General features: G+C 40.3%; 1 protein-coding gene across 1 annotated transcript; it reads right to left on the reverse strand.

The window, feature by feature from the left end:
* Positions 1-108: 108 nt before the first annotated feature.
* Positions 109-1653, reverse strand: gjb9b (gap junction protein beta 9b; the record flags this gene model as incomplete). Its single annotated transcript, XM_080862275.1, has 2 exons — positions 109-516; positions 1264-1653. 2 exons carry the CDS (start codon positions 1651-1653, stop codon positions 109-111), a joined length of 798 nt encoding a protein of 265 aa, XP_080718401.1.
* Between the last annotated feature and the right edge of the window lie 10118 nt (positions 1654-11771).

Below are 11771 nucleotides of genomic sequence, written 5' to 3' on the forward strand. Positions count from 1 at the left end.
GTTTTCCATGAGCAACAGTTTTGCAAGCAGTAGGAGGGATTCATTTGCTTCCAGTGGCACCTGGAGTTATTCAATTAGCTTTTCAGAGTAGCCCGAGCAACATGGTTCTTATTGCGTGGTTGGTGTCTCCTCAGTCTTGATGTTATTCAGGTTCTGGTTAGACACTGTTGGATCCACTCTCAAAGATGATCTAGACTTGTGCCTTGAATGAGGTGTTGACGATGACTTCAACTCACGAGTCTCTTCATCTATTTTGTCAATGATTCGTTTCTTGACTTTCTTGCAGATGAAGTAAAACATCTCAAAGATACACATCAAGATGCAGACAGCAGAGGACACCACCATGAAGAGAGTGAAGATTTTCTTCTCTGTGGGGCGGGATACGTAACAGTCCACTATGTTCGGGCAAGGATCCATTGAACACTTTAACAAACGGGGTAAGTCGAACCCTTCGTGGATGTAATACAGGATGTAGAGGAAAGCACCGTCAAAACTTGCCTTTAAAATCAGGCTAACCTATGAGAAAACAAATGAGTGTTAAAGTAAAGTAAAGTCCAAGTGATTTCTCAGTTGATAATGGCTGTGTTTGGCAGGATAACTTTTAAAGGTTCAGTAATTACTGTAACTTATCTCAGCCACTTGTTCAAGCTCTTATTATGATGTTTAGCCAGTTACAAAAAAAAAAAAAGATAAGTGACCCTATGTAAAATTTGTAACCTAAGTGAGGACTCTTCATCCTGATTATCTAGAAAAGGAAGATTCGTGATATTACCAAATACCAAAATAACCAAAATCAGTTAAAACAAACTGAACATTTGGTATTATATGGCTGTTTAAAGGAAGAAAGAATCGAATGACTGCAAATAGAGATGGGCTCTCTCCAAATATCGATAATTAAGGCTAGTCTCAGTATCAGATTGATACTAGGATGATATGATCTGTACTTTTTTTCTGTCCTCTAATTTCAGTATATGTATATATGTAGAAATGTTTGGAAGCATTTTTGTGCTGACTGTTACATCTATTTTTCTATAGTCTAGTTTAGGTAGGTAATATTAGTATCTTGGTATCTGCATCTGCAATACTTGATATTGGATAGATACCAAAATACCACCACTCTTGCAAAGTCATCACACATACAACTTCACATCAGTTTGGAGGTGTGGTGAAGCTTGTTGCTCATGCAGTACAATTGCTAATCTCCTTCCATGTGTGGCATACACAACATAACTGGAATTAAACATTAGCACCCTTCATTCTTACCAGGTATGTCCACCACAGCCCTCCACGTTTCTTCCCAGGGCGGGCATACATGTGTTTACCCTCATGGGTGGTGGTGTACTTTAAGTCCTTCATCTGTCGATATTTGACATGGGCAACAACCATCAGTGACGGGCATGTGACGAAAATGAGCTGCAGGGCCCACAGACTGATGTGGGAGATGGGGAAGAAGTGGTCATAGCACACGTTGGTGCAGCCTGGCTGTCTAGTGTTGCATTCAAAGTCTTTCCTTTCATCAGCCCACACCCGCTGAGCCGCCACCACAAACACCATCACCCGGAAGATGAAGACCACTGAGAGCCAGACCCGACCGAACACTGTGGAGTAATTGCTGACCCCACTGATAAGGGCCTGCAGCCAGTTCCAGTTCATGACAGATGCCCTAGAAGGGGAAGTGAAATCTGAGGAGTATGATTGATCTCCTCAAGAGATCAGGTGGAATGAAGTTCTTGATCCAAACCTGACCAGTCAAACAAGAAAATATATTAGAAGAATCTTTGTGGTTAAAACATTGAAACAGTGTCAGTCAGGGATTTGTAACACACACACAAACACACACACTTGCTAGGAGTCATTTAAAGGCTACTTCAAATACTCAAATTTTTTCAAGCTCCAAATAGCCAGAATATATCATTCTATGATATTCAATTACATTCTGTTTTATTTATTTACTGCCAAATCACAACAATAATTGAACAGCAAGGTCAATTCTCTACAATAAGACAGAGAAAACCCCCAACAATCGTATGACCTGTTTGAGAGACTGGTTTGGCGATAGTGGGAAGGAAAAACTTGCTTTTGACAGGCAGAAACCTCCAGCAGAACCAGGCTTAGAAAGGGCAGCCATCTGCCATGACTGGTTGGGCGTGATAGGAGGAAGACATGATAAACACCAGCTGTGGAAGCCAGAGATTAATAATACCTAATGATTAAATGTAAAGAGGTGTATAAACATATGGAGAGTGAAAAAGGTGAGTGAAGAAAAAAACAGTAAGTGCATCATGGCAATTCCTCCAGCAGTGTCTGTCTCCTGAGTTTTGGTCCCGGTTCCATAGAAGAGGGGCCTGAAAGCTAAAGGCTCTAATTCCCATTCTACTTTCAAATACTCTGGGAACCACAAGTAACCCTTCAGTCTGAGAGCAAAGTGATCTATTGAGGTGATGTGGTACTATGGGATCTTTAAGATAAGATGTAGCCTGATTATTCAAGACCTTGTGTGTTAAGAGAAGGATTTTAAATTTATTTTTGAATTTATTAATGAGCAAATGAACAAAAGCCAATATGGGAGAAATATGCTAGTCTTTTCAGTCCCTGTCAGTATTCTTGTTGCATTTTGAATCAACTGAAGACTTTTCATGGAGTTTTTCAAACATCATAAACATAATAATGAATTACAGTAGTCCAGCCTAGAAGTAATAAATGCATGAACTTTCAGTTTCACTCTGAGACATTGGATGTTTCTAAATTTAGAGATATTGCTCAAAAGCAAGAAACCAGTCCTACATAATTAATTAACATGTGCACTGAAGATCTTATCAAAAACGTCTCCAAGATTTCTCACAGTGTTACTGGAAATCAAGGTAATGCCATCCAGGGTAAGTATCCAGTTGGATATGTATTTCAAAGGTTTTTAGGGCTGATACAATAGACATATTAAGGTTAGTAGTCTCTGAGTTCAAGCTGATTTAAATCCTCAGGTCAATTTTGCGATGCTTTCAGTGGGTGCGCCACTGTGTATGAATGCGTTTGTCTGAGTAATTCAACAACAGTAACTATGAAGCCACTGCAATTTTTCTCTGGTATTGTTTCCCAAAAGTAACGCATACAATCACAAACAAGAAAACTGTTCTGAACAACTGATAAGCCAAAAAATGAAGTTTGAGGAATCAAGCTGTTGTGACCACAAATACGATTTTGTTATTCCTTGTTATTCTTTTGCTTTTGCTTTTGGTTTATAATCCACCTGCCATCAGTGAGTGAGTCACCATCAAAGCTCCTCTTTGCGGAAAGAACCAAACCCACACCTGCAATATTATGAGTGAGCTGTTTGAAAGGACATCTTTGTTATCCCATAATTTTGGTTAAAATATTAACATGTGCATTTAACTGTCCAAACTTTAAAATTGTATGTATTCTGAGAAACATACACAGTTTAGGATTTTTGAAAGTTTTGAAACATTTTAATACAAGACATAAAGAAGTTCTGCTGTGCTACAAACAGGTTTCAAAAACAAGAAACAAAAGCTTCTCTTTCACATTTACATCTCATTCTGGTAAATGCACACAGCCTGACAGGGAACATGTTGGATAATAGCTTCACTGTCCACTTTTCTATTTCAGTTCTGTCACATCTAATCCCGACTATTTGAATTCAGAAACACTTTCTCTCATCTCAGCATCACTATAGAGATATTGAGCTGTGAAATCAGTTGCTATTTTCTCTATTATCCAGCATTCCTGACTATTAAATTACACAGCATAAAAAGACTTGACTCAATGAATGCCTTCAGAATCACAACATGGGCTACTGAAGGCAAGACACATTCAATTACTGCAAAAGTTGCCTACCTTTTACCTCGCCTTCTGATGGACAATACAACCAGCAACATTAATCTCACAGTGTGCCTCAGCCGGGGCCTCGAGACGCAGATGTTCGGCCGCCATCAGGATGATTCTTTAAGGAAATCTTCTGGCATCATCTTAAAAAAAGAGCTACAGATGCTTAAAGGATTTTTAAACACACAGCGTTGTCACTTCATCGCGACAATGCAGACAGCTTTCTCAATTTGCCCCTGTCGTAACTAAATGTCTTAAAGAGACTAGGGTAAATTAACATCCATAAACATAACAAAGATTACACTATGGCTGCAGTTTGACGCATGAACCAATATAATTCAGACTCTATTCTGGCACTGCCACAGAAGTTTGAATACAACTTGCTCTACAGGTTGAGCAAGTTGCCACCTTACCACTCTAACTCTGCTGCGCTCACTCTGTGGACTCCTTCAGAAAGCAGTTAAAAACATTTATTTAATCCATTTTTCTGTTAATATTCTTTTTTAATTTCTCTTTTTCAATTGATTTTATTATAACGTGGTGTTCTACTGATATTAATTGTGTTTTAATTGTCATACAGCCCTTTTATGTCTCTGATAAAGGAGCTATATAAATAAACATACTTATATTACGTTTCAGTACATCAATAATACATTGTCTGTATGAGTCAAAGCTCCTAGCTAACAAGGTGAGGTGGAGGTTACATTGTGTGGCTTTTGTCTTTTCTTTTCCACTTTTCATTCCACCATAGCTCTTTCTTAGTTTTCGTGAAATTCACAAATCTTGCCTTTAAAAATACCCACTTTCAGCATGACTTTCTTCCATTTTTCAAGATAGCATGAATCATTTGGAGGAATAAAGCACAAGTAATCCTAGTGTAGTTTTTTTTGCACTGCTGCCAGTTATCTCTCTTTACAAATCGTATTCTTTTGCACGCATCAGGGCTGAGCTCTTCCCTTTGCACATGATACAACAGGAACAGACTGAGTGACATCCGTGCCCTTTTTTTATTGCCAGCCCCCTTACAGTTATCTTTTGTCCTCTTCCTTTCCTGTATTAGTCTGAACTTAAAACAGAACTCAGCAATTCGTCTAAATCACACCTTTTTCCTTGATTAATTAATTTGTGCAAATATAGACAAGTATAAAGCACCTTACCCTGGGTGCAGGGAGCATCATTACATGAGTGCTGAGTGAATGTGATGTATCAGCTGCTCTTGACTCGATGCTCACTGATTCTGTCCCACCTGATCTTTTAAGGGGGCTGGCTTTAAGGTGTGGCCTTGCTGGTAAACATGAAGAGCAAGAGAAAGATAGGTGGAGCATCGCTCACATGAATGATGTAGATAGTATGCGTGTTAGGCATGGAAAAAAAAAACTCTGCTCCAGGGAAATAACAGAGAGACAATTTCAGAGAAATGGAAGCGAAACCAGATAGCAGCACAAAGTCAGATAGGGCTGCCACAGACGATTATTCTGATATTCGCCTAGTCACCGATTATTTTCAGATCATGCCCCATTGAATGTATATAAAGATTGTCTTTATATTTCTGATCTTTTAGAACCTCATATTCCCTCTTGCAGCCTGGGGTCGTCTAATCAGAGGCTGTAGGTATTCCCCCAAACGCGTTTTAAAACCAGAGGTAATAGCTCTTTTAGAGCGTTGGCCCCCAGGTTGTGGAATTCTTTCCCTCCATCTTTGAATTGCCTGGATTCTATTTATTCTTTTAAATGAGTCTTTTTAAATAAGTATTATTTGTTTAGACTAGCTTTTAACTAGATTTGTGCTGTATGTTTGATTGTGCTGTTTTATGTTTATCTGTTTTATATTATTGTGAAGCACTTTGTGGTTTTTATCCTGTGAAAAGTGCTATATAAATCAATAAAGTAAAGTAAAGTAAAGTAAAGGACGTAAAACGGACATCTTATTGCACCAGCATACATCTGCTCTTATATAACTATCAATAGCTTACAGCTTGAAAGGTTTAAGGTATGTGCTAACTAAAAATAAAGGCAAGATAATAGTTTATTAAACTTTTAATGAAATTTGCAGATTGTCTCGGTGGAATGTAATAAACGCAACCGTCTATCAAAAATATAACAGGACATTGGAGTAAATTCTCGACCATTTCACACTTCTGTTTAATTAGTTTTCTGTTTGACGCATATTCTGCTGTGTGAAAACTATAACTTTAATGTCAGCTAAACTGAGGATTTATTCAGGAACAAATAAAACACTGAAAAAGCCAAACAATAACATTTTTAAGTTATCTAAGTGACTTATATATCATATTTAAACTGAGTAGCAAAAGACCACGGGGTGGTGGGAGTCTGGATTGTGGTTGAAGGTATTTTGGACCATTCCTCTTTACAAAACCTCTCTAGTTCATTCAGGTTTGATGGCTTCCGAGCATGGACAGCTCTCTTTAACTCACACCACAGATTTTCAATAATATTCAGGTCTGGGGACTGTAAAATTATGATATTATTTTATGCCATGTTAGACCCCGAAATAAAGATTGTGAATTATTATGTAGTTTAAGTTGGCATTATTCTCCTGAATTAGAAGAAGGTGATAATTATTGCAGTATTTAAACTGATTTGCATTGCATTAGACTGCTGATTTATTGTGAATGAATGATATTGTTTATGATGCATTATACTGTTGAGTTATAAGGAATACTGTTCGCAGAAAGTCATCGCCTTATTTGTCTGATTAGAAGAGAATAGAACATGCTGGAGTTTTCTGCCCCATCTCAGCACGAGCAGATAAACAGGGAGCCAAGGTCGTAGCTTAGGCGCCGTGTGAGAGAAAGAATGTGAATGTTTAGGCTTTTATGATAAGATGGGAGAACCAGAGGCTATAAGAGTTTGAGCAATGCTCCACCACTTTGAGATTTGAGGCTGTTTGCATCAGTGTCCATCTCCCACGTGTGTGATCATTAAATCATCGTTTGACTCAACCCGACCGGACCAGTGTTGTTATTGTGGTTTTTCTCTTGTCTCCATCCCCAATATTTTGAACCTTAACATTTTGGGGGCTCGTCCTGTGGTATTGGGGTGGAATTTAAAAGTTTGGACGGTCCGAGGTTGTCGAACGGACAGGCACGAGCCAGTGGTCTGATTTGAGTGGACAAAAGCCGGCTTATCTAAAGGTAAGGCACTACCTGTTGAATTATTTCCAAAATGTGCCAAATTGGATATGACTAAATTAAAGTCTACTCACTGAAATTACTGGTAGAGTGTCTGTTTTGATTTTGATGAGAATCACCGTGTGTTATGCAGTTAAAGTTGCTTAAGAGTATTTAATGAAGTTGAAGAAATATGAAACTGTTCCAGAAGTAACAGAGAATGTTGGGTTTGAGTCCCTGGATAGTGAGCTGAAGGCTCAGGTAGTTTAGTAGGGAAATTAGGACAGAAACTGTTCCAGAAGTAACAGAGACTGGTTAATAGTTTTACAAATTAGGTCAGAAACTGTTCCAGAAGTAACAGAGACTGTTTAATTGGTCGTAAAAAAGTTATCTTTCTTCGGTTGGACCCGTTATGGTAAAATTTCTCAAAATCGGTTAGGTGAAAATTATTATAGGACGGCACCAGAAGTTGCTAAGAAGCACATAGCCCGGGGGTTACGCCCCCTCCTAGTCGTGGACGCGCGGCTTTGACCTGTCGGCGAACAGGGTTAGTTCAGTTTGGCTTATCTGTGGGGTACAGGGCATCCTGAAATAAGCTAGGAGTTACCGAGTCTCCTCACCGTTTTAAACGGTGTCATGTGCTTGTTTGGATACTGTTAAATTGAGTTAGGGATTTTAGAAATTAGGTCAGAAACTGTTCCAGAAGTAACAGATACTGTTTAATTGATTACAAAAAAGTTAACTTTCTTCGGTTGGACCCGTTATGGTTAAATTTGTCGAAATTGTTTAGGTTCTTTAGAAATCAGGCCATAGGCTGTTCTGGAGGAAACAGATACTGGTTAATTGATTACTCGTTATTTTAAATTTGTCGAAATTTCTTAGGTGCTCAATCTGTTAGGCCTGTCAGTGATTGTAAATACAAGACGTCTTTTGTAATATAAAATAATAGAGTTTTGCCTGAGCTTGGTGTGAGACTGTGTGTGACGTGCAGCTGCGGCGCTGAGGGCTATTTTTAGACTGTGTGTGAACATGCAAATGAGCTGTGAACTACACAGAGGACTTTTGCTTCCTGTTTAGTGTGTTTTGTGGGATTTGCAAATAATGATACAAGCTTGTAATAAAACGCTGATTTTGTTGATTATAATATTATAAATAAGGATTTGAATGACTACGCTGAATGTTTGATGTTCGGCTGGATTTTAATATAGAAGAGATAAATTGTGTTTGAGTAAGACCGGCACTTCAGTCGGCAGAGTGTGATTGTGATGAAAATGATATTAAATAAATCTCTTAGTGTGTTGATACAGGTGGCTACGGGCCTGGACCACCCGGCCCCATGAGCAAACAAAAAGTTAAGTTAACCCACCTACAAACGCACATACACGCAATGAAGAAACAGCTTACACCCATGAACATGTGAAGATTTTCCAGCAAGTTTAAAGCAGTGAAGCTTAACATACACCCGCCGTTACACAATAAAGTTTATCCACTACTAACGAATAAACTCTCTGGGTTGCAGGACAACATCTTAACTTAAAAAAAAAACAAAAAAAAAAACACTGGTCTGACAAACCAGTGAAGATATGACAAATTTAGTGGTTAGAAAAGTCAAATTGTGACAAGTTTTCTGCCGATTGATAAATATAGGTGATTACTGAATGAAAGAAAATTCCATTTTGAACTTTAAATACAATCTTAAGAATTTTAAAATGTACCTGTGTCGTCCTGTCAGCTTGGTGGGTTATGAGAGGATTATATGGAGAGAAAAAAAAAAAAAAAAAAAAAAAAGGGGGAGTGAAGGCTGACACAGGGCCTGGCCCCGGTGTTTCTCCCCTCTCTGACTGATATAGCCAATACAACATCATTAGTTTTGTTTTGTTTTGTTTTTGTTTTGTTTTTTTTGTTTTTTTTCTCTTTATGTTTGATTACAGGTAGGGAAGCCGAGGCTGACCTGGACGCCTGCTCTCCCCTCCACCATCGTTGCTCACTCCTCCACCATCTTTGAAGTGACCCTGACCAAATGCTACAGCAGCTGGACCTATAACAACAGCTTGAAAATGTCAACAGTGCTGCAGGAAAACGATATCAGGCTGCGGAGATGGAGAGTGTTAAATCCAAGGCCCGTTTCACTACACGGGGAGATTTCCGTCAGTCTCTCTTCTTAAATGAGAAGATTGAGAAAGGTCCGGCTCCCACCAATGACTTTGACCACCTGCTATAGAGGAACTATCGAGAGCATACTGAGCAGCTGTATCACTGTCTGGTTCGGGAACAGCAACATGCCGGACAGACGAGCTCTACAGAGGGTTATGCGAGCAGCTGAGTGCACCATCCGCTCCGAACACCTTGACCTGCACTCAATCCACAGCAGGCAGTGCCTGATCGGACACACCCCTCTCACACACTCTTCACATTCTTGCCATATGGAAAAAGACAGCTTCAGCGGACAGAGCTGTGACGACACGCCCATTAAGCCCGGAGGAAAAGTGAGGCCGAGCAAAACAATGCTGACCTTAACAACTCTGCATTAAAACTGTGCAGGACAGTGACGGACCAACACTGATGATCGGGCAGCAAAACAGGGCGTGCCACAGACAAAGGAAAACTGAGGACAGGAGGCACCTCAGAATGGAGAAAAACACCAGCAGAAAATAAGCTGAAGGCACAGGGGTCAGGGCTCAGACAGGAGCTGACCTCTGGGAAGAGCCGAACAGCAGAACCACAGAAGGTCCAAGGGAAACATCAATGGACTTTAATCTGATTTCTACGGAAAAGACTCTGAGGTTTCTGCCCTCAATAAGACCTCGAGGCATCAGAGCAGAAACTGAGCATGGCCCAGGAGGAGCTAGCTGAAAATCGAACCCATCAGGCTTGGAGTCCAAGACACCGGACTTGAAATCAGGCCGGAGCATCCTGGAGCTAGATGAGCAGTGTGATTTGTCCGGTCTGCTATGGAGCAAACGTTAGGGGGATGGCTTCCTGTCGCCTCTGCCGTCCTCCGATCGCTCAGCGTCCTGGGCTGCCCAGCTCCAGACTGAACGCTCGGGCCGAGACACCCAAACAACCATGGACTCCATTCCCCTGGAATGGGACCACGACTACGACCTGAGCCGTGGGCTTGAAAGTGCAAGCAGGGATTCCAGAGAGCCTTGAGGCCTGTGTTAAACTAACAGAACAAAGATTGAGGTCTTCCACTGGGGAGGTGGAAGCTGCAGACTCTCCTATACACCTTCTGGATGTCAGCCGTTCCACCTGCAAACAAACGGACAGCAGTCGCACTTCTGCAAGCAACAAACGGACATCCAGACAATTGAGCTGCGTATCAAAACCCTGAAGGAAGACCGAAGCAAAAGGGTCAAGTTAAGGAGGAGCGAAATAAGGAGAAGATGCTGGACACTGGAGAAAAGGACTGCCTCAATTGGGGCCAGAACCAGTATGGACAGAACTCTGAGCAGCAGCACCAATGGATGCAAACAGACTGAAAAGGAGGAGGGCAGGACCCAGGGCACGCTTCAGGCTGTGGTTTACCCAGAACACTACAACAGGAAAGTGATGAACACAAACACCCACACAAACACACACATCTACATGCACCGACTCAGAGTGAAAAGAAACATACATATGAACATATGCACTCGTTGATTGAGGGAGAAATGACACACACACACACACAAATTAAAATGTTGATTCAATGAACTGAGAAGTGATCCACACACACACACACGCTGATGCAATGAAGAATGCTTTACTAACAAATGCTGCACACAAACATCCAAATACGGAGTTGGTTACAACAGCAAGAACTGATTGATTATTTATTGCTTAAATGTATTTCATGCCACGCAGAGGGCATTTGTGTAGATTTAGAGGACATGGTCTGAAGCACTTTGATAATGAAAACAATGTCTGTGCGTGATGTCTGTTTATGGCTCAAAGCCTCCACTGAATTGTTTACTGTGCTTCACACAGTCTAACAAGGAGCAGTGGTACAGAGCGAAAATGATGAATGAATGGTGTGAGTTTTATTTCGAAGAGATTATGAAAAGGTTGTGTTGATTCAACTTAGTTGTTTACGTTTTTGCCAAAGTAAAGAGTTGGTGTGTAACTAGTGTCCACTATTGAGTCAAGTAAATCCAACATGTTTTGTTGGTGCAAAAAGGAGTTTTGGTTGATCTTTGGGTTTTGTTTGATACTAGGTTGATTCTATCAGTGAGGTTTGGATTGTTTTCTTTCTCTGAGAGAGAAAAGGATGGTTTTATGCTTGGGCATGTTTGTAATGGGCCCCAGTATCTGTTATTATATGAGTGTTTAATTGGTTACGTCTGTGTTTGCTTTCGTTACAGTGCACTGAGATAAGAACATCTGAGAGGTGTGATCCACCGGTGGTGATATTTTGGTATTTTGTGAGCTCCTGATTTAACAAATTGGCTCCTTAATCCAGGCCTGAGAGAGTGAATTTTAAAGTGCTATAAAATATTCTTACTGAAAACAGTCGCGAAGTATTTTTCTCCATGATTATAATGGGCTGAGGAGAAATTCACTTGTATGGGACACTGGTTGAATGAAAAGTCCTGATCCTAAAAGGATTGCAGCGAGTCAATCCAGTCCAAGAAAAAGCAATAAATAAGGAATTGTTTCCTTTAAAATGATGACGTCATCTTGCTGGTGAAGGAGCCTCGAATAGGTTGCGCGTGAGACTCCATTATCAGCAATATCTGGTATGAATGTGTGTGGATGTATGCATGTGACTGGACTGTTATGGACTGACGACTAAAAGCTTTAACTGACTTGGTACTGAGACAAA

The sequence above is a fragment of the Rhamphochromis sp. 'chilingali' genome, assembly GCF_963969265.1.
Source record: "Rhamphochromis sp. 'chilingali' genome assembly, chromosome: 17".
NCBI lineage: Eukaryota > Metazoa > Chordata > Actinopteri > Cichliformes > Cichlidae > Rhamphochromis > Rhamphochromis sp. 'chilingali'.